The following is a 22,636-nucleotide window of genomic DNA, read 5'->3' as shown; positions in this document are numbered from 1 at the left end:
ATTCCCTGGGCCCTATGGTTAACACCCAATTAAAATTTGAGCTAAATTTGATTAAAAAATAATTAAATTTTACTATTAAAAAAATAAAAAGAAAAGTTAATTTTCAGCAAAATTAATTTATAACTAACTCGCTAAAATCCACCTACTACCTCGTTTTGAGGAACACGTGTCATTTACTCCTGACAAATTGGGGGATTACAGTTCAGAACATGGCCACATCATCTCGAAAAACGTAACCGATATCTTACGTGGCAAAATGAGATTGTTGTTTATGATGGTCCTGGATGCAGCGGATAAGTTTCCGTTGCGTATATAAGCAAAATCTGGCGAGTTGTTTCAGGTGCATTTTCTGTTGATGAAAAGTGAAATGAAATGAAAAGAAAATCGAATTGAGGTGAGGATTTGAGAAATCCGAGATTGAAGTCTAAAATTATGAGCCCTCAACAACCGCTTAATGGGAAGAGGGATCAGAGCACCGCCAATACCAACAACAATGCCAAGGTTTTGTGTCCGCCTCCATTGAAGATCAATAAGGATTCTCATTTCATTAGGAAATCTTCGTCGTCTAATTCTACTTCGCCTTCTTCGACTTCGTCTTCCACTTCTTCGCAGCTTGTCAATGGCGTCGCCGCCGCTGTTGCTGTCGCAGGTTCTGTCAAGCCGCCGCCGCAGCGTCATCCGGTGATTATATACACGCATTCTCCCAAAATTATCCACACGCATCCTCGAGATTTTATGGCGTTGGTGCAAAAGCTCACTGGAATGTCTCGATCCGATGAAGAAGCTTCTCCTAAGGCGACGAAATCTGGCGACGAGAATAATAAGGGATCTAAAGCCGTTGTGAGTGATGATAATGAATCGTCGTCCGTTGTGACAGAGGAGAATTGCTGCAGCGGCGGCGTGGTGGAAGGTCAGGTTAATTCGTGTTTTGCTCCGCCGATCTTCGAGCCACCGCCACCTCCTCCACAACTTGCTAATTCTTACCTAACGAACATTCCGGTTTACAGGCCGAATTCGACGGAGTTTTTGTGCTCTAATCAGCCGTTTTTTAACTACGACGATTCCTTGCTCTTTGGCGCTCCTAACATCCAATCGCTTGCGTCCACTAATTCTACACTGAACGGAAATAACGATTTCTGCGAATATGGCGAATATTAGGGCTTTTTGTTTGTGTTGATAGTTGAGTTTGGGGAGGGATTATTTGATTCCATTTGATTTTGATGCAAATAAAAAAAGATTATCGTTCCTCTTAATTCCCGAATATAATCCTCTAGATTAGGGAACTAATTTCGATTTATTTCCTCAATTCCATAGAACAACATTGGAGCGGTATTTCCAAAATCCAACCCAACCAACCGAACTTTGATGGGTTCAAAGCCAAATTGGGTGTGGCTTTATTTCTACGTCGGTTAGAATAGTCCTCTTCTTCCATTTTCTCTGGTAAGATGTGATTTATCGAAGGATTTAGAAGTGGATTATGCTTTGGTAGATGCAGTTCGGCAATAAGGATGGAAGATCATACATGAATGCTGGAGAGGCGACATTGGAATAATTTCTCCAGTTTTTATCTTTTTTTCGTTTCGTTTCAAGTTTTTGATCTGATGTAATTGTTTCTTCACTAATGAAGAACTCTTTTGTGTTCTTTTTAAAAAGTCTCTTTCCAAGTTTTATTCCCATTATTTAGGCTATTTTAAAGTCTTTTTTTTTTTTTTTTAAGAAAAAAAAATTCCATAAAATACATATACATATAATTTACAAAGGAAAAAAAAAAAAGGTTCATTTCATTTCCTCTTCTTGTCTTCCTTCTTTTCCCTGACAAGAGCAACAGGAGCTGCTGGAATGCTGAACCACCATTCCCCAACTCTTCTTGTCAATCTCTCTGTGCTTGCTTTTCTTGGGGGTGAGTATCTGGTAAAGGCCTCCAAGAACACCATTAAAACTATGTATTTTGTGGGAAGGAAGGCCAGAGTTACGGCTATCACTAGAAGAGAACTTGCGAACTTCATTGTGGCCTGATGATCATTTCAACAAAATACGATGGATTCAATCATGGAATTCAAAGAATTGGTTTGTGTAGTAATCCATCAGCAGCAGATAATGAACTAACTGGTTTCGAACCAACCTTTGGGAAAATGGCGAGCAGCAAGCCACGCAGCTTGAGGAGAACGATATTCCCGTCTTGGATGAACTCTTCAGCTTGCGAAATCGCATTCTGAACCGCCAAAAGCTGCTCCATTGCATTCATTGCTGGAGGTGCTATGACCTTAACTTCATTGACTGGGTTACCTTGGTTGAAAAGTCGACTTAGCATCATGAAAACTGCCAAGAACACGAGTAGCAGAGCAGCTGCGTACGACAGCCAGTCCCTGTGAAAAGAGTGACATGACAAAGAAGTTCGTCTTAATCGCTGTATCGTAAATCAAATTCTAAATCAGAATAACCGAACTGGAGTTCAAACAGATTTCATGGGAGCTTCCCATAATGCAAAACATTTACCTGTAGATAATGTAACTGGAGACCACACAGAACGCCAAAGACTTCATAGGATCTTCCCATAGTGCCAAAGAAAGAAGGCACTTCCCAACTTCACTCACCGGCAACATTAATTCCTGCAATGCAATAATTTAAAACAGTACATCCTGATACAGATTATATGAAAGATCTGAACATTTAAGATTCGGAATCGAGTTGCATTAAAAGTAATCTTCTAATAGGCAAGATCAATCAATACCTTCATCACTGCTAAATTAGTATCGATGCCATCTACTTTTGCTCCATCGACCGTCTCTCGAGCCATCACCACCTTTTCATAACAGTTTTTTGATTCCTTGACTGCCCTTTCCAATGGAGTCATTTTTCCAACAGCAATCTCACCCACAACAAGCTCATTTTCATTGGAATCAGTTAAAGCTGTTCCCATTCCGAATCCCAAGTGAGAAACGAAATCGAATGATGAAATCGAGTACATTCCCTTTTCATGACTAGATTTGTTTGTTCGGTCAATCTCCTTCATGTCTGACATATTAGCAAGGGCTTCCAATATTAAGTCCCCACCTGGAAGTTGATCGCAAAGATTAAACATGAGAAGCGATTCGCACCCAAGAGACGGTGTAGAACATATATCTTGAATGGCTTGTAAACGTAGAATTCCAAGTACAGCTTTTGTGAGAGCTTCACTCCTTTGAATTCCCTTGATCTGGAACTTATTGATAAATCTATGAACATATAAGACCTCACGGATGATTGCCAGCCAAAAATCTCGACGAGTATGGCCTTTGAGTTCGGGAAACTCGAACACAACTGGTTCTGATCTACAAAAGTCACATTTACCAACAAAAAAAGAGGTGAAAATCAATAATAATAAGTTGTTTGCACCATTAGCCCAATCAAGCCCAGGCTTGCCAAGAAGAAAGGAACTTACAAGGAAATGGATTTATACAGAACTGCCTTATCAAAGAGCCGAGTACCCCATGGTCCAGTCAATTCAGGTTTGACAACCTGTTTCAGATCATCAGATAAGTCATATTTTTTTGCCTTGTCAAACGACACAACACGAAGAGCTTCGAAGTAAAGTGCATGATCTGTCAGAACCAACCTACCTGCGCAGATGACAAAATAAAGAGGTGAAAACAGAAATTTAACAGCAAGATCTTCAAAATATTATCTGATATATACTGCCTGCTCCTAACATATCCATTCATTTGCACCAACGATATCGAAGAACGAAGTTAATCAAATCATTCCATGACTCACCCGGCCACGTAGAAATTCCTACATGTTCAAGAACTGGTTGTGTGGTGACTGTTCCATCCACTTCTAAAATCCTTTCTTCTCTTAATGATCTTTCAGACAGAAGAAGGTTCGACTCTGATAGGCTTTTCATTTTTCTAATAACCCTATCAAGATGACCATGTGATATTAGACTTAAAGAACTAACAAAATAGCAACTTCGATGCATAAACACAAAAAATTGGAAGGGGCCTACTTTTCTAATGAGCTCAGGTACTTGTCGTAGACCGAGAACTGAAGTCTACCACCAGCTGATGTAGTAAGCACCTCGAAAATATTTTCGCTAATGATCACATTTGAAATTATGGGAACTGCTGGAGCAATTCTTGAGAAAGCCTCCACCCCAACTGATGCATCTTCAGCAATCTGTAACAAGGGTCAGTTGTAGATGAATATTGAAAATATTAATATCAAATAAAAATTCAGCATGGAATCTTCATATGCATCGTCTAAGAACAGTCCGAGTGAACTACTAAATGGGATCAGAATAAGAATCTTAATGATCTAGTATATTCATTTTCCAATTCAGACGTGCAAACCCGATAAAAGCAAAATCTTACATTAAGTTCAGGCAGGCTAGGACTTGCTGGGGCTTCCCAAGCTATCATCATGTCGAATGTCAAGCGTCGAAATCTTTTATCAGCCAAATAGCCTGTATTATGTGTAGATACCGCAAGTGCCCTGAAACTGCAATACTCTAGAAAGTTTCTCGCATAATTCGAAGAACCCTTGATTGAATCAATTGCCTCCACATTAAAACTTTCTTGAAGTTCGCTAGCAGAAACACCAAGGATTCTGCATATTTCACATTGCAATGGATTGAGAGGCAATTCATTTAAATCCTTGAACACTAATTTACTAGTTTAATATAAATGATGTCCAAGTAACAGTTGTAAAGAAATATCAAGTACCACTAAAACCTACAAGGATAGCAAAAACTTACTTAGAACATCTCCGAACAACCACATTGGCAATTGGAGAGAGCTCACTTATCCAATTCCTCTGAGCAGAAGGAGATCGTTCAATTTCTTCAAGTTCTTCATCAAAGAAGCTTCGATTTCCTAACAACCATTTCAATGAACTATCTCTAACAAGCCCCTCGAGCGTACTTCTGGTTTTGCTGACCACAGCCATCTTATTCAAATTTCTTGCAATATAGCGAGCTGAAAGATCCCCATACCAAAACGTCCCCAGCAGATATCTAATAGACGGCCAAGACCTGATGAATTCAATTGATAATGTCATTTAAACAAACAAAACACTCCTACCCTCGCACAGAACTAGTAACTTCATGCTGTATTTCAATCAATTGCATCCAATTTAAGAATACAAACAACTGCTCTGTTCGTAGCAAAAAGGTAATAATCAAACAGAGTAATTTTACTGTTTGTGCAACCTTACCTGAACACTGTAGCGCTACCCTTCAATTGATTAAGCACCGAAAGAGCAAATCCAAGGAGCAGAGTATGAAATTAAGGAGCTCGACGAGAACCCACCGCGATAAACTCCGTCAAAAACCCAAAACCCACATTCTATCTAAAGTTGACAACCGTACCGAACAAATTGCAGCTACAAGGATCGAAATATCTTCGGAACCCTCTCGTAATCCCTATGCTATCCGACGGTGCAAAACCTCGCATCACGAATCCCGCGCGCCATTTCTCTACAGACCCAAAGCGCCGATTCGCGGGATTTTGAAGAAAGACGCGTGGTGACAGCAGAGCAGCGAAGAGTCGGTTCGATCAGTCTCCCCAGTTGCAAGGAACGTCAAATATTCTGCGATGGGTTTGGGCCTTGATTCTTGCAATAGATATTAAGATCAAGAAAATAAAAGAATTAAATTTCAATCAGATGGGTCGATGAGTCATCCTCATATGGCATTATCAGTTCAATGCTGGTTGATGACACGATGCGGTAAATCATTTGGGGCCTATCTAATCACTTAGACTTTTTATTGTTCTTAATGCTAATTTGATTTCTCATTTATTAGTGATTTATTTTTGTATATTTATATCATATCTAAATTATTTATAATAATGCAACAAAATTATTAATTGCTTTACAAAATAGTTAGTATAGGATCTATTTCTGGGCCTGGATAAAAAGATTGCAATTCTATAAGGCCCAGCTCTAAAGTTAGGTCGGTGAAGCCCATATATTGGGCCTCAATAGTTACATGGGCCTAATTGAGCTGCTTTTGTACAGGCCCATTTTATATTGGGCCGGCCACATTGTCGCTCTAAATAGCCCATTTGGGGTTTCAAGCCCACATTTCATCTTCCAAGAATAAATTTGATCCAATATCGCCAAGATTATCCTGTGGTTTTTTTTTTTGTCACAACTAGAGATGTGTATAGGACATTATGAAAATCGAATAATACTACAATAAAAATAAATTGGACAGACTGGCCCGCAGACCCGTTTCGTTGCCATAGTTCCGGGCGCATTAGGCCCTCTTTTTGATGCCAATACCCTCATTTTTCATCCCCATCCGTGTTGGCACGTTGAAAAATTCCCTCCCTCTTCCCCCCTCTCAACTTCGTCTCATTATGACTAAAAAAAAAAAGGTCTATCTCTCGCTACAATGAGATTCCCTTAAAGAATTTCTATTCTTAATAACTATTTGATATAAAAGCGATATATTTTTACAATTTCTCTTTCATACATTGAATGGTCGGGACTATATAGTTTTAAACTTTTTCTGTGATGTGACCCAAAATTAAGTAAGGAGGGTAGTGATGTAAGAAAGCAATATAGAGAACAAAATCGAGCATTATAGCATGAGGGTGGATGTTGTGAAAGCAAATAAAGATAAAAATAGAAAAGAGAAAAAAGAAAAGGGAGTTGTCTGAAGAGGATGAACAAATTAAAGAAGAAGATGGAAAGAATAAAGGGTTGTTGAATATGCATACAATACAACTAAACTTCCATATGAATCAAACACACTAAGTGACCCTCAAATCTTTAGAGAAAAAAAAAAAAAAAAAAGGCCACAAAATGACACAAAAACTTTACCCCACCTCAAATCTTGTTCATGCATGTTCCAATTACACGCACACACAATGCAAGCAAGCATTGGGTGGAAGTCAAACCAAACTCAAAATCCATCCATTAGCACATACGCTTGGTGAAGTGAGAGAGGAAGTGTTGATATGAACCAAGAGACATCAAGAGGTGTTCGATATGAACTAAGAGACATCAATCATACAATACGATGTCTCTTGGTTCATATCAAAGTGCTGTCATATTGGGTTTGGGTTTGAGCCCACGGGTGCCCCATGTTTGGTTTGGGGTATCCACTGGCCCATCAAACCTATGGATTCATTGCACCTACTCTACCATCGCCCTAAAGAAAGAGAACAAGGAAATTCCAAGTCCCTCTCATCCCATAACTTCTTTCCCCAATCCAATCATTCAAACAATGAATTGGCAACATCCAACACATTTTTGAAGATATTATTAATTAAAATATATTAATTATGGAAAAATAATAATAAATAAAAGTGACCTTTTTGTTTTCTGTCTTCCTTGCAAATCGATGAAACAGGGAACCATCCCTTTCAAAACCACTGTTTGGGTGTGAGAATGAGCGTGACACTAGAAATAAATAAATAAATAAATTAGGAGCTTTCTTTTTTGTTAATCCGTCACACTCACTTCACTGTTTTTGGGTGCCAAACACATTTTTTTCATTTCCCCTTCTAATTAATAATCAATTATTAAGGTTTCGTTCCATAAACGTATTTTATAAATTTAAATAGTTAAATAATCGAGAAATTCTTCCTCTAGTAATTCGATCGACTGTACGATTTTTAATACGTCAATGTTTGATTATGATTTGGATTTATGGAGATATATATTTTTAAAAAAATAAATAATTTTATAAAGAATAAAATAGGAGACAAAGTGAAAGATTTGAAAGTTGGGAGGATGACAAGCAACACTATAGTACAATAATGGAGGAGTGTAATTTAGCTTTATTTAAAACATTACAATACTGGTTGTGTGGCCTTCCATAAATAATACCAACTCGTCATGTGATTAAGATCGTGACTTCTTTCTTTATCATTTTTCTTTTTTATTTTAATTCCAAAATTTATGATTTGTTGAATAAGTAGATCATACTCATGCATTTATAGTCTAATTACATAATAGCTTTAATATGAATTATTATCATTTTTAATTTCCTTTATTAGTTACAAAGATGTCAATTTTATCCATCTTTGAATCATGAGGGATTCTCTGTTTGGACGGAGAATGGAGGAGAGAGTGGATAACATTTTTTCCTTATTAGATAAATGGGGTCGAGAACATGATTATTTTCCTCGTCCCGTCCCCATTTAATTCCCCGCTAGTCCAATAGAGAATCTCCGTCCCAATTTTTCCTATTTAGGGTTTAATACTTTCTCTAAGCACTTTATAAAACATTCTTCCCCAAAATCACACCTCAACAAATTCTAAAATCCATTTTGACTTTCCCCTAATCATTGGTTTCTAATAAAAATTAATAAACAAATTAAGTTGCATAACTAACATTATCCAACCAATTTACAACACCCAAGTAATATTTCTATTATTTAAATTATAATATATTTATATTGTTTAAAAAGATAATAAAATAAAATGAAATTAAAATACAAATTTCCATTGGAACGATCTTCATTCTAGTATAAATTTCCATTGTATTAAGTACACATAATTAATTGATGACCAAAAATATAAAACTAAAAAAAAAATAATAATAATAAAATGGATGAGGTTGTTGTAGTATTGTTTTGGGTAATGGAAGTCAACATCCAGAAACAGAAGTCAAAGAGGCAAAGTTGAGTGGAAGCAAGCTACTCCTCCATATCCTTCTCTCATCAATCTCTCCAATTCTCTTGCTTCATGTGCTCTTGCCTTCAACAATTAATCTCAAACTTAACCCATAATCCACCGTTTAATACCGAACTAAACTTGTAATTTAACCTTTAATTACCTGTAATTTCGATAGGGCGTCGGCCTTCGAGTTGAAGTCGTTGAACGAGCTAGCTGCAGCTAATTTCATGGATAAGAACTGATATCCAAAAGAAATCGAAGTATTATTAAATGTTATACCAATTGAAATATAAGATTTCATTTATGTTTATAATACCTCTACTTGATTCTGCAGAGACTGGACATAGTTGATTATCTCATCCAACATGACTGCCATCCCCATGGTCTGCTAAAATTACCCACAAAAACAAACAATAAGATTTTGAAAAAAAAATGACAATAATATGGTTATGTTGGTGTTCTTGTTCTTGTTCTTGTTGTTGTTACCTTGTAGCATCCTGGGACAATGTCTTTCAAGCATCTTAGTCTTTCATTGATTTTGCCTCGTCTCACCTAATTCATGTCACAACAATGAATCTATTTCAGTAATTTTGTTTGTTTGGTTTGTTGTTCTTGATTAAGATCATTTAATAGTGTTACCCTTTCAGCTAAACTGTGGCTATCAGTGGCTTGCCCTCTTCTAGCTCTGACATGCACCACTTCTCTTCTTGATTTCTCTTCTTCTTTCTCTATGCTTTTCAATCTCTTTCCTTTCCCTGACCTCTGTAAAACAAACAAACAGAGAAACAGAGAAACAGAGAAACAGAGAAACAGAGAAACAGAGAAACAGAGGAAAGTTTATTAGCGCCATGGTTGGATTAATCAGGGGTTTGAAGAATTGTATGCATACATTTTTGGCGTTGAACAACCCTGTTTCAGAAGTTGAAATTCCAGAGCTGCTCTCTGAAACATCCATGGGTTTTCTCTTCTTCATCTCATGAATTTCAGCACAAACTGGGGGGTCCGGAGGGGGTTGCTGCATAATTTGGAAGCTGTTACAGTCTCCTAAATTCTGTGGGAATTGTGGTGGGGTTTGGTGGTGAGGGATGAACATGTCGTTTGAGAAAGGCAAGAGGTTAGTGAAATTCAGAGATGGGTTGTCTAGAACAACTGGGTTGGAAGCGGAATAGTGACCCATTAGCTCAAAATTGGGATCCGTGAAGTCAGGGAAGGAGAAGGATGGCTTGAAGGACTGCAACTCAGGATCCATGGAAAGAGGTTTTGAAATGAGATTTAAAGAACTGTGGTTTAGGATAATGAAGGAAGGGATTGAGGGATGTGTTTATTTATACTATCGAAGACGCGGGGTGTAAGATTTGAGTTTATCTTAAATCATGGGTCAATACAAAACCCTTACTGTTCCATTTAAAAGAATGAAAATGAGAAGCATTTGTATTTGTGTTTGGTGGTGAGACCAGCTTCTATGGTTGTCCCCTAATATGGGTCCCATCTCAGGAGATACATTAATCCTTTCACGGTGAAAATATTGTCTGCTTCACTCACCGCACTTGTTTTGGAAGTTCCGAAAGGAGACTCTTTCATTATCGTCATTAGTCTCACAGTTTTAAAACATGTGTACTAGAGAAACGTTTCCACACAATTCAACTCCCTTGTGGGCCCCACGTCCTTGCTAGCACAAGGCATGATGTCTAGCTCGGATATCATTTGGAGCGACGTGGGATTTCACAATTCAACTCCCTTGTGGGCCCCACGTCCTTGCTAGCACAACGCATGATGTCTAGCTCTGATATCATTTGTAGCGTAGCGAGGTGGGATTTCACAATTCAACTCCCTTGTTGACCCTGCGTCCTCGCTAGCACAACGCATGATGTCTAGCTCTGATATCATTTGTAACCATGTGGGATTTCACAATTCAACTCCCTTGTGGGCCACATCGCATGATGTCTAGCTCTGATATCATTTGTAACGATCAAGTCCACTGCTATCAAATATTGTCCGCTTCAACCCATTACATATCGTCGCTAGTCTCACAGTTTTAAAACACGTTTACTAGGGAGAGGTTTCCACACTCTTATAAAGCGTGTTTCATTCTCCTATTCAACCGATGTAGGATCTCACAACCCCTTTCTTAAATTTCTTCAATTCAACCTCCGCTTCTCCTACGAGTTTGGGATATCCTATCTCGTTCCACCGTGGGATGAATATTTCAAATTTATACCTCTTTTGAAAACAGGTTGCAAGCAAAGTAGAATGGAGATGAAATTAAAGTTATGGGTTGTGTACATTAGCTGGCAAATTAAAACTTAGGGTTTCCAAAGTTATGGAAGGATTATTTATTTATTTATTAATTAAAAATTTCCCTTTAATTCCAAAGTCAAATAAGGTTTGAAAATTGCCCCATTTCCCATTATACATATCTAATATACTATTAAGGAATAAATTATTTAAAAACTATTGGCAAAATGCCCATTAATAACCCTAAAAAGCAAATATTGGAGGATAAATATGAATATATCCATATTGAGAGGTGCAAATTGCAATTCATCTTTAGTGTGGCACCACTATTTGTAAATAGTTGTTTTTGAAAGGACTATTCTGTTAATAGTTGGGTAGGGTTAATTATGGAACAGCCTTGAATATGAGCATTAAAGTCTTTTTGGTTGGTTTCTACCAATATGAAAATGAAATTGATTGAGATTGTTTTGAGCCAATTAATTATTGACTAATATCATTGCTCATCCTTAATCCACGTTTAAGGAATATTATTTATGTTGGTTAATGATTAATGAACGAATTATGCATGTGAAATTCATGCAAATTATTCGCATTTCAATAATAAGAAAAAAAAAAAAAAAGATTACTTTTTTTTTTTTTTTTTGTATTTATATTTATCTGGGCCGGACTGTATTTAGGATTGGTCTTGGTCTTGGGCTTGGGCTTGGGCTTTTTAATCAGCGGTTGGTGGATTAGATTATTTTGTTTTCCATTTTTGTGGAATTTTTATTAAAAATATTAATAATACATATTAGTAAAATCAAAGTTAGACACGTCTTTTGTTTAAAATGTAGATTTTTTATTTAAATTGTTTAAAATGTGGATATTTTTAGTTTTTTATATTAATTTATATGCGGTATATTCGATACATTACACTAAACTTATGTAAAAATAATTCATTAAATTACTATAATAATTATTAAAGTAGTTTCTTTATTAAGAAAAAAAAAAAAAAACAAAACAAATAATAAGAAGAAAAAAAGCATTAAAATTCAAGCCTCTTCTTTTGACTTGTAAAGTAAATCCCCGAGTAGACCCATGCTCATGCAGTCTTCACAGTCGTCGCCATCGTCATCTAATTTTATAATATTATTATTGGAAAAGGGAGTGGAATTTGAGCACGTGGAAAATACTACCCTTTGTTAGCAGACTTGATATACCCAGGCGGCTTACATTCTTTTCTTTATATATACATAATGGTGTGCTTACAAAGTAGTGAGTCTTTGTCAGACTATGAGAGGTTGTTCTTTAATGGCTTCCCCTTGTAAGAGACAGAGCCAGAGACAGAGCAGTAGCTGTTCCTCTAGCGTTGTTGAAGATAACCAAAATGGCCTAAGGAGAGGCCCATGGACTGTTGATGAAGATTCTCTTCTTGTTCATTCCATTTCTGTTCATGGCGAAGGCCGCTGGAATTTGCTTGCCATTCGTTCAGGTATTTTAAAACTTTTTTATCTACTTTTTCTATCTCTTTTCATGAATTATTTTGATGGGTTTTTTGCATTTTTTGAAGGGCTTCGACGAACCGGGAAGAGTTGTAGATTGAGATGGCTTAATTATTTGAAACCCGATGTGATAAGAGGAAACCTTTCTCCTCAAGAACAGCTTTTGATTCTCGATCTTCATTCCAGATGGGGCAATAGGTATTTCATATTTATAAACTCAGGATAATTCTCTAAATCGTGGACAAGCAAATTTTTTTGTATTTTTATTAATATTTGATTTTGAAAAGGTGGTCGAAGATTGCGCAACATTTGCCCGGGAGAACCGACAATGAGATAAAGAATTACTGGAGAACTCGAGTGCAAAAGCAAGCAAAGCTTCTAAATATTGACACAAACAGCTCAGAATTCAAGGAAATTATCAACCGTTTTTGGATCCCTCGATTGGTCCAACAAATAAATGAATCTTCCAACTCCCCTTCTTCTTCTTTTTCTTCTCCGCCGCCGCCGAACATGCCACTCGCACGCCCTGCTTCTCAACTTTCTGATACGGATACGCTACCGGCAGCCGATGCCAAACGCCGCCATTTCGACACGGAGCAGAACAGCACCAGTTCGGAGTCTATGGATATCTCGCAGGTCTCCGATCCATTCTCCGACGTCCCATCTTGGAACCACGGCAGCGAGATGACGGCGGTGGATTTTCAGTACCCAATTGGCGATTCCCGGTCGCCGTTAACGGGTTGGGTTGACGACGACGATTCCTTCGGCGGCTGTTTGTGGAACTTTGACGGATTGTGGCAATTCTAATTGGAACATTTAAAACAGCTTATTGGGTTCTTGTTTTTTTTGGAAGATGGACCCCACAAAGCCGCAAAATGAAATTGTGTGCGATTTTTCGTTTTCTAATTTTTTACATTTATTTCTGTGAAAAAAAAATAACGAAAAATTAGTTTAATAATTTTATCAAATGTGTATTAATTAGAATATTGATTCCTTAGCTATTTGTGTTATTTTCTTTGTTAAATTATAAACTTTATGATTTGAAGATAGATTCCATGCTTTTTTTTAACCCTTAAATTCTAAATTTCAATTAATTATTTAATATTTTAAATATTATCTGACAACTCATTTTCAAATAATTTTATGTAAATTTAATTACTAAAAATCTTAAAATAAAAAACAATATTTTTATAACTGAAATTGATTTTCAAGTTTTAAATGCATATGAGCGTTTTTATAGATAAACATGCATGTAGCATTACACGTTTACAGTGGCGTGTAGACATGTCGATTTCGTGGACCTTATCCATGTGATGATGAATTTAATACAACTATTACAACCATTAGACTGTGATGTCGACTTTAATACTTATCATAAACAGTTTTGAATTATTATTCATGTATATTTACGCACCAATTTATAATAAATTAATATTTATTTTAAAGATAATTTATGAAAGTAGGGTTCACGAGTTTTAGATTTAAAAAAAAAAAAAAAAAATTATTTATCTATTTAAAAATAATAACATTTTAATATATTTCACCCACACATCACTATCACTAAAAGGATGGGTGATTCTAGTTTGATTACTTTTTTCCTTCATACTATTCAAAGCATCTATAAAGTTCTTCTTATGGAATTCTTTTTTCCACAAATAAATAAATAAATAATAATAACAATGCAATTTGTTTTCAATTTGACTACTTTCTAAATCTGGGTTGCTTCAATTTTAAGCAAATTCTTGACCATTGACAAAAGAAAAAAAAAAAAAAAAAGTTAAAAATTTTAAATGAATAATATTGTAGAGAAAACCAAAATTCTTAAGAATTTTCAAAGAAATTTAATTCAAAATAAATAAAGACGTCATTGAATTTTTAATATATAGTTTTGAACATAGAATTTTCTATAGATTGTATGATGTGATGTGACAAGAAAATCACAACATACATTACATAATGCGTGACATATTTATAAAGGATAATATTTAACTTTTTATGAAAGAAAGAATAAGAATATGATCCAAAGTGATAAAAAAATATAGAGCTGGTGTGCAAGAGAAGTATGAACTCGAGTAAAGGATGACGTAATGAAATTAAAGATATTATAATAAATAAATAAATAAATAAATAAAGGGAGGAAGTCAATAAGGAAATTTGGAGACGACAGCGAGCGCCATCTCCCGATGGCGTCGGCGGCAATCATTTTCTAAACTCATTAATGTGTTGTCCTAAGTGGATCCATACATAGAATCGGGTCTCTCCTCTTCTTTCTTTCACATCAAAAATTACATTTTTTTTTTCAAAAAAGTATTTTTTATAAATATATTTATTTGATTTCTTCGCGTCAAATTAATAACGTTATAATTTAATAATAGCTGAAATTACAATTATCGCATACTGTAGAATAGCAATAGCAATTGACGTTGTATAATTCAATTGTCACCTGTTGCTACAATAACATAATATATATAGTTTAATTATACAAGCTAAATGTAGATTTAATAACATATAGCTATATATATACATTAAAGATAAATTAGGTTACATTGAATTTGGGCAATAAAAGGAAGAAGCTTACAAATTATTTATGGTTAAGACAAGCGTTGTAGTGGAGTATTCTAGAAATGGCGGCTATGTAAGCATTAATTAATTAATTAATTACATCTCAGTTGAAGCCATCAATCATGATTAAAACAGCATTTTGTTGCAATTATTCGGTTTGACTGGTCAAGATTTGTGAAATACCAAACTTATCCAACATATTCCTACCCACTAAATTAAATATCTCTATTTTTCTCCTCGCTAATTCATGACTCATCAAAGTCTTAAAGTATGTATTAAAATGAATTTCATATCATTGCAACGGTCAAATGCCATTGAATAGAGGATTCGAATATTCTTGGTAAGATTCCATTTTAATGCTACCATGTTCAAACTCTAATGAATTTAGGTTCGAGAGCACTTATATTGTATTTAATTAAAAATATTTATTTAATTATGAGGTCAAAATTTTATGGGGACTCGCTTTAAATAAAACGAGAGAATTTCCATTTAAAAGAAAATTAAGATAGAAAAGGACGATGATGATTGTATTATTGGTTCATTCGTGCACTTTTCTATATGTAAATGTATATTATTGAAAAGTGGAATATTATATTATATTTTATTTATAAAATATTATTAGATTTATTAAAATATTTTATTATTTTAGTAGAAATTATATTGAAAAAATAAAAGTTTTATTTAAAACGAATATATGTTATATTTAAAAAATAGTATACAAAATGGGGACACTCAATAATAAATGAATTTTTTTTATTGGAGTGGGAATAAGATGGGAATGAGAACGCTTCTTCGCCACCTTGCGGACATATCCACCCTAATAGCTCGGCCCACTGGGAGACCAGAAGGTCCAGTATCAAAAATATAATTGGGCCCAAAGGCCCAATTTAAATGGGCCTTACGTTCACAAATTCACGTAGCTAATTAAGATTTAATAAATTAATTATTTTTATAATTTCGCCGCTCTCTGGGCTGTTGATTTTTTTTTTTTTTTTTCAGTGGTCATCTCAACCGTTCAGATCGGTTCATTTATATACCCATCCTCGCTCGCTAACAAGTCTTCGGGTTTTCTAGGGTTTTTAGTTCCTCACACTCGGTTGGAAGTTCCCTTCCTCTTATCCTTCCTGCGTTTCTACAGGTTTGAATCTTCATAACTCTTAATCTTAACATTTAATTCGCTATACAAATCCAATTCTCTGCGCTTGGTATCTTTTTCGTTATGCGCTTTTTTTGGTTGACATTACTTGAGTAAGAATAATCGCGAAAATTGGATTTGGTGAAGATTGTTCATAGCTAACTTAGAGTGTATTGTTTATGAATTTACGAGATTAATCTTGAAGGTCATTGTTTGTAGGAAATTTATGTTTTATTTTTTTCCCTACGGAACTTCGAAGTTAAACAAAAATCTTGTTTGAAGGTGTTTGTGTTTCATGACTTGTAGCTTGATTCGTAAAGATGTTTACGGCGAGGAAGAAGATCCATAAGGATAATGATGCTGACCCCTCAGAATTTGAGGAATCTGTTGCTCAGGTGAACTTTTAAGATGTCTGCTGATTGCCAACCTTGCTAGTTTGTTCGTTTTCTGAACTGATATTTGTTCTTTGTCTATTTAGGCACTGTTTGATTTGGAAAACACCAACTCCGAGCTTAAAAGTGACCTGAAGGACCTTTACATTAATTCTGCAATGTAAGAAGGAATGGTGGATAGAATGCATTTTTTTTTTTTTAGAGTTTATGTTTTTTTCTTATGAATATAAATTTCATACTGTTCTTGCAGTCAAGTCGATGTTTCTGGTAATCGCAAGGCAGTTGTGGTCTATGTCCCATACAGATTGAGGAAGGCCTTCCGCAAAATTCACCTGAGGCTTGTTAGAGAGCTTGAAAAGAAATTCAGTGGAAAGGTGGGGAGATGGTGCTTTTTTAATATAATTTATCTTTTGATTTCTCTGGTTGGTTTTTTTCTGGTGACTACCTAATACCGATTATATCCAGTTAGCATAAGTGCTGGTTGATTACATTGATTATATCTAGTAGAATCCTCGACAGAATTAAATATCTGAACCAAAGTCATAATCAGGGAGTCAAACAAGTTTGGTGTTCATATCTCTTTGGGGAATGATCAATAAAAGTACAATCAATAGCACTGATATTTGATCGGGGGGGGGGGGGGGGGGGTGGATCATATGTATGCTTGCTATTAATTAGAAGGAATGGATTTAAATCATTAAAATGTAATGACGACCATTCTTATCTTCTTAATTATTATAGCCAACAGTTTGGCTTCGTATATCTAATGGATTAGGTTACCAACACTCGGTCTTTTGGTATTAAATAAATTAGGGAACTATAGTTTTTAAGGTAAACTTATTGTAGTCTTACAGCCATTTTATCAAAAGCAAGAACTAATCTATCGTCAATATTGTATGTGCACATTTATTGACTCTGTAGTTCCATTCTCTATTTTTTCATAAACCATAGTTGTTCTATGATAGGATGTGATTCTGATTGCTACTAGAAGGATATTGAGGCCTCCAAAGAAAGGATCAGCCGCACAGAGGCCCCGTAGCCGTACCCTCACATCCGTGCATGAGGCAATGCTTGAGGATGTTGTATTGCCTGCCGAGATTGTTGGAAAGCGTGTTAGATACAGAGTTGATGGAACAAAGATAATGAAGGTGATTACATTCTCTTATTAAATTTTGCACTCGTTTCTTAGATGCGTTGCCATATTATTGAGAAGATCAAATGATTCTTATCAATGTTAAAATATTTGTTGGCCACCAAAGCCACGCAATGATTAACGTTAACATTCTGCAACTAATATATTTTGAGAAGTATCAATTTGTATTTAATTGCCTCATTTTCTCGAAATTTTACAGGTCCTCTTGGATCCTAAAGAACGGAATAACACCGAATACAAATTGGAAAGCTTCGCTGCAGTTTACAGGAAGCTATCTGGGAAAGACGTTGTTTTTGAGTACCCAATTTCTGAAGCTTAAGACGGACACTCATGTGTTGCACACTTTCTCAAATGTTTATTCACCATAGGGTTGCAATCAGGTGGGAGCTTTTCAATTTTGATTTCAAGTGATAGATTTTTGAGACCTCGTTTTTTGAATCTGTGATCTTGAACTATACTTTATCACATCGGATTAAGTTTCTGGTTTTAGTAACGTTCCATCAACTTTTTATATAACTAAAATCTTATATTTGCCGTGCCTCCCTACCATCAACTCATATATTCATAATCACAATATTTGAGAACATTTGATCTCTTGATTTCAAACTTCTGATGTATTTTCATGAAGTGACCTCTGTGTTTTTGATTTGCAATTTGTATTTCGATCGTGAATATGAAATTTAATAAAGTAATTGTAGCTTGAGGTCATCAAACCCAAACCTACAAAAATGGATATTGATAAATAAACTTGGATTTTTGGGGCTATGAACTTCACGATCGTAAGAGGTTCTCTTCCACGATTCGTCCATTTCATGTGGGACCAAACTTTCTCTGTTTTAGAAGGGTTGTAAGAGAAGAAAACAGAGACCCACAAATTCGTCCATTCCCATCCCTGAATCCTTAATCTTCACACCCAAAGAATTAATGTGGTTCTTGTTCATCAACACTATGAAGACGAACCTGACAATGATGTCGAGAGAAAACAAGCATTGCTTTAGGCATCTGGGAAATCAATGGATGTTTAAGGGAAAGAAAAACTTTAAGACGGAGACCAAAGTACATAGCTCCAGAAATAAAGATAAAAGATATAAAACCCCGGCAATCCATACGCAATTATATTATCTCGTTTCAAGAATACAAGTTGAAGATGCGGAGTTATTGTTTTGGCAACTCATTTAAACTCATCCGACACTGTTACACAAGCAAGGACACACTACAGCAAAATTTTCGGCATCATTGAGTGACCTCTTTGGGATTTTAGATCATCATAAATACCTGAAGAGAAATTGACTGACACAATTCAACACAATTGACATAGCAGTGTAAATTGATGGAGTGACATGACACTTTTAAAGGTATACCGTAGACTGAGAAAAAGGCTGTTCACTACACCTGCAGTTTTAGTAAATAGATTGGCCAGTCTTTCACTCCATCCCCTCATTTCGAATGAGGTAAACAATGAACTTCTGCATAAACATGAAAGAGATTCACGAGCGATTTAAAAGGAAAAAAAAAAAAAAAAAGGATTACGTAACGAATAACACGCACTTTCGTTGTCCTTACAAGACCCAGACAACACCAAGAGATATGATGAATCTTAAAAGCAGAAGATGAGGTTAACATTTGTATTATTGCCTGCATCAGCCACAATAACTTTTATCAAGCACAACTCTCACTGATCCATAGCCCACTGCAAATGGCCGTATAGAGAAATCAATAAGTTCAGCATATTCCCAACTAACTATAGGCGGGCAAAATTGAGAGGAAAACTTAAATGTACGGCCTAAATGGAGCAGATATTCTAGGAAGTCGTCAACCTAGAAGATAAACATCTATTGATTTCTCTTCCTAGGTTAAATAATGTGTACTACAAAAGTCTCAAATTGGTTAGAATTTGAGAAGATAGATAAGATGTTTTGAAGTTTTTTGCATATTCACAAACAAAACCATGTGGGCTTTGATCCCACTCCCAATCAAGGACATATATTATACTATGGGTATACCTAGAAGTGATTTTGGGATGACAAAAATCCTTTTGGTCATGCTCTTTTTAGTGGTTTTAGACATGACATAAGTGATTTTAGTCAGCAAAAAACCCTCCAAAAGATGCTCAAAAATGGAGATGTAGACGTGACAAGTATTAAAAGGCTGGCCTGGAAACCAGAATTTGAACAGAGTGAACCTAGAAAGATGGGTGAATTAGTGGCAGATCAAGTGAGAGATCTAAAATTGAACTTCCAAAGGCAGTTCGAGATGATTATTCATAGCAACTTTGCCTTGAAACCAAGTTCTCATAAGAACATAATTGCCACCAATGCATTGAACAGTATAAAAAGAGAAACAGGGAAGCATCCTGCGGCTATTCTACCATCCAAATAGAATGTGTGTGTGCAAGAAAAAGAGAGACATTCAGCTGGCAAGATCCATCAACACACGCCACCGTGTGTTTGTGTAGCACCACCTTCATCTGCAGGAACCTGGATTCCTTCTACCTGGAAACTTGAGCAGTTAAGTACATCAGGATTACACTGACTACCGACAATTTTCTCATCTTGGTGAACACCAACCAACAAGGAACTCGGAAATTAAACCAACCTAGATTGAACACCAACCAACAAGGAACTCGGAAATTAAACCAACCTAGATTCACTAAGGTTCTGCATTAGCAATATTTTGATATTCAAGTACCTAAGACATTAAATTTCTCACTGCTCAGGTGGTCGTATTGCTACTTGAATCAGCTCAAAAGGCGTGTAACCACTTATCTGGTTTCTCCAAGTATACATGATCATAAATTTAGAAACATGCACGTCAAAACTCTATTTGGAAAGAACAAATGCGACATAGACACCCCCTTAATGCTTCCATTTCTACACTTCAGAAAGTGACATAGTAATGGTGAGATGATTAATCTAGACATGAGAATCGCATATTAAATAAATTTTCGCAAAAGTCTCCGCCAGATGATAAAAAGGGAAGTATACATTTCTATGCAAGACCAAGAAAGACAGAGAAATAAACTGATGAACATTAATTGTCTTGAAGCCACGAAGCATGTCAATAAGATGATAATCCTTGCAGTGTCCAAGGGCTTAAATATCCAAAATAGTACAGCATCACATCATAGATGAGGTTAATTACTGGTTTTTACTCAACAATCAGACTGATTCAGAACTAACCTGGAAATAATGAGACTGATTCAGATCTAACCTCAGAAATGAACGAAAAACTATAGCACCGCTTTTGAAGTGAAAATTCTAAGCTAATTTACTAAACTTCCCCTGGTTATTGAAATAGAATGCTAATAAAGTATTTTCTACAATCCAGATTGAACGTACACCAACTTATTACAACTAGTGCAGACAAAATTTACAGATAATTCAAATATCTCCAACAATCCAATAGATTAAAGGAACAAAAAAGAGAGATGCCGCTAGTATAACAACTGTAGAAACAGAAACAGTGATCGGAAACACAACTTGCTCGTGATTAAGCTCCAATTAGATTTCATTTCGAGGAATTAGAAAAATTCAACTAATAAAGAGAAATCCAAAACTCGACTTGCCTGATAAGACTGAGATCTACAAACAGGGAATAGATTGATAATGCCGCTTCGTTCGTTGCTCAGCGGGGGAGAGAGTGTTGATTTGGATCAGTGATCAGCCTTTAGAACGAAGAACATGAAAGAGGACTTGCACTTCCGACGGAGACCAACGGGGACTTCAGAATTCTTCTCCGTCTCAACTTTTTTCAGATTTAGAAAACAGAAAAAAAAAAAAAAAAAAAAAATATTACTCTAAAACATATTCTTTAACAATTGAACGACGAAATTCGACCTTTAAATTATTTTTATTTTAATTAATTTTGCTCATAATTTATTCAATATATATATATATATATATATATATATATATATATATATTTACAATACTATATTGAGAATTGAATTTAGCAAAGGGAATAATATTTTATTACAAAACCCATATATATATATATATATAGAATGACATTTATTGAAGAGTTGAGAATTTTAATGACATCATAAATATTAAAAAGTAGAGTTGGTAGAATAAATAAAGAGTTTAATACTATAATTAGAAAATGATATTTATATATTTTGAAGACCAAAAATGATACATTTACATTTAATAATATAGGTAAAAGCCTCATTTATTAAAAGGTTGTTTTTTTTTTTTTTAAGAAAAGAAAATGTATAAAAAAATTCACAATTAATATACAAACAAAGAACAAGAACATACATTTCTTGCCATAAAAAAATGAAGTAATTTATGAATTATATTTTATCTATATTGAAATGGTCAAATGAAATAAAATAAGATATAAAATTTTCCTTTTATAATATATTTTTGCACTTACTTTTTTCCTTTTATTGCTTAAAAAAGGGGTGAAAAGGAGCGGTTGAAAGAAAAAGGTGAGAAAAAGAAAAAAGCATAAAAAATAAATAAACAGATGACATAATAATAATAATAATAATAATTAATTAATAAATAAATAAAAATAAAGTAACAAATCCATTTAAAAAATAAAAAATAAATAAAAACTAGTCAAGGGTCAAATATATTTCAATTCACACGAAACTTTAATAAATGTTAAATAATTGAATTTCTTAATGTGTATTCTTTTAAAAAAATTATTTCCTTAACATGAACTAAAAAAAAAAAAGTAGTAATTAAATTGGTAATAATCAAATTTTTACTCTTGAAAAATATAAACAATAAGCCTTTAATAAATAAATAAAAAAAAATCTATACTTTTAAATATATTTTAGTTCAACTAAACCCTAAACATAAATATAAAATTTATAAAATATAAAATTTGAGATATTTTAAAATTAACCATTAACGGAAACCTAGGGAAAAGCAAGTATGGTATGATGTGAACAATTTTACCGAAAAGGTAAAAAGACATTTATATACGCTAACATTTTATTATTATTATTATTATTATGACCATTTTGGTATGAAGGGATGAAACAAAAACAAAATGAGGCAAATTAAATGGTTACTTTTTGTTATTTATTTATTTATTTATTATTATTATTTATTTAAGT

General features: G+C 34.7%; 5 protein-coding genes and 1 long non-coding RNA gene across 15 annotated transcripts; 3 read left to right on the top strand and 3 right to left on the bottom strand.

Annotated features, from left to right (window-relative positions):
- The first annotated feature begins 337 nt into the window (after window positions 1-337).
- Window positions 338-1,442, top strand: LOC111793427 (VQ motif-containing protein). Of its 2 annotated transcripts, XM_087123316.1 has the most exons (2): window positions 346-501; window positions 613-1,442. In XM_087123316.1, exons 1-2 carry the CDS (start codon window positions 433-435, stop codon window positions 1,156-1,158), a joined length of 615 nt encoding a protein of 204 aa, XP_086979442.1. In that variant the 5' UTR covers window positions 346-432; the 3' UTR covers window positions 1,159-1,442. The 2 variants fall into 2 exon arrangements, with proteins under 2 accessions (XP_023531062.2, XP_086979442.1); XM_023675294.2 differs by having other exon boundaries at window positions 338-1,442.
- Window positions 1,443-1,642: 200 nt separating this feature from the next.
- Window positions 1,643-5,604, bottom strand: LOC111793424 (uncharacterized). The gene is made up of 10 exons (XM_023675287.2): window positions 5,191-5,604; window positions 4,733-5,008; window positions 4,350-4,584; window positions 3,986-4,155; window positions 3,754-3,896; window positions 3,422-3,599; window positions 2,732-3,311; window positions 2,497-2,609; window positions 2,123-2,366; window positions 1,643-2,012 (listed from the first exon to the last, which is right to left on the bottom strand). Exons 2-10 carry the CDS (start codon window positions 4,921-4,923, stop codon window positions 1,782-1,784), a joined length of 2,085 nt encoding a protein of 694 aa, XP_023531055.2. The 5' UTR covers window positions 4,924-5,008; window positions 5,191-5,604; the 3' UTR covers window positions 1,643-1,781.
- A 2,814-nt stretch (window positions 5,605-8,418) lies between these two features.
- Window positions 8,419-9,943, bottom strand: LOC111793426 (transcription factor BEE 1). 4 transcript variants are annotated; one of them, XM_023675292.2, is made up of 6 exons: window positions 9,497-9,943; window positions 9,247-9,369; window positions 9,094-9,159; window positions 8,924-8,995; window positions 8,768-8,826; window positions 8,419-8,688 (listed from the first exon to the last, which is right to left on the bottom strand). In XM_023675292.2, exons 1-6 carry the CDS (start codon window positions 9,854-9,856, stop codon window positions 8,652-8,654), a joined length of 717 nt encoding a protein of 238 aa, XP_023531060.1. In that variant the 5' UTR covers window positions 9,857-9,943; the 3' UTR covers window positions 8,419-8,651. The 4 variants fall into 4 exon arrangements, with proteins under 4 accessions (XP_023531060.1, XP_023531061.1, XP_023531057.1 ...); XM_023675293.2 differs by having other exon boundaries at window positions 8,924-8,992; window positions 9,497-9,939; XM_023675289.2 differs by having other exon boundaries at window positions 8,768-8,845; window positions 9,497-9,930.
- A 2,148-nt stretch (window positions 9,944-12,091) lies between these two features.
- LOC111793425 (transcription factor MYB62-like) lies at window positions 12,092-13,372 on the top strand. The gene is made up of 3 exons (XM_023675288.2): window positions 12,092-12,313; window positions 12,392-12,521; window positions 12,611-13,372. The coding sequence occupies exons 1-3, from the start codon at window positions 12,115-12,117 to the stop codon at window positions 13,128-13,130; spliced, it is 849 nt and encodes a 282-aa protein (XP_023531056.2). The 5' UTR covers window positions 12,092-12,114; the 3' UTR covers window positions 13,131-13,372.
- Window positions 13,373-15,870: 2,498 nt separating this feature from the next.
- LOC111793364 (small ribosomal subunit protein eS7-like) lies at window positions 15,871-18,054 on the top strand. Of its 2 annotated transcripts, none has more exons than XM_087123450.1 (6): window positions 15,871-16,023; window positions 16,327-16,415; window positions 16,499-16,572; window positions 16,663-16,786; window positions 17,378-17,560; window positions 17,765-18,054. In XM_087123450.1, exons 2-6 carry the CDS (start codon window positions 16,341-16,343, stop codon window positions 17,882-17,884), a joined length of 576 nt encoding a protein of 191 aa, XP_086979576.1. In that variant the 5' UTR covers window positions 15,871-16,023; window positions 16,327-16,340; the 3' UTR covers window positions 17,885-18,054. The 2 variants fall into 2 exon arrangements, with proteins under 2 accessions (XP_086979576.1, XP_086979577.1); XM_087123451.1 differs by having other exon boundaries at window positions 15,949-16,023; window positions 16,303-16,415.
- A 146-nt stretch (window positions 18,055-18,200) lies between these two features.
- On the bottom strand, window positions 18,201-21,370 carry LOC111793423 (uncharacterized). Of its 5 annotated transcripts, XR_015420788.1 has the most exons (5): window positions 20,206-21,370; window positions 19,114-20,160; window positions 18,927-19,031; window positions 18,675-18,840; window positions 18,201-18,525 (listed from the first exon to the last, which is right to left on the bottom strand). It is a non-coding gene; the product is annotated as an uncharacterized LOC111793423 (long non-coding RNA). The 5 variants fall into 5 exon arrangements; XR_015420790.1 differs by lacking the exon at window positions 18,675-18,840 and having other exon boundaries at window positions 18,958-19,031; window positions 20,206-21,369; XR_015420786.1 differs by lacking the exon at window positions 18,201-18,525 and having other exon boundaries at window positions 18,652-18,840; window positions 20,206-21,369.
- Between the last annotated feature and the right edge of the window lie 1,266 nt (window positions 21,371-22,636).

This window comes from Cucurbita pepo, chromosome 4 (genome assembly GCF_057944985.1).
Source record: "Cucurbita pepo subsp. pepo isolate OVF chromosome 4, ASM5794498v1, whole genome shotgun sequence".
In the NCBI taxonomy this organism is placed as follows: Eukaryota; Viridiplantae; Streptophyta; class Magnoliopsida; order Cucurbitales; family Cucurbitaceae; genus Cucurbita; species Cucurbita pepo.
The sequence above is the reverse complement of the archived record's forward strand: the minus strand, read 5'-3'. Positions and strand labels throughout refer to the sequence as shown.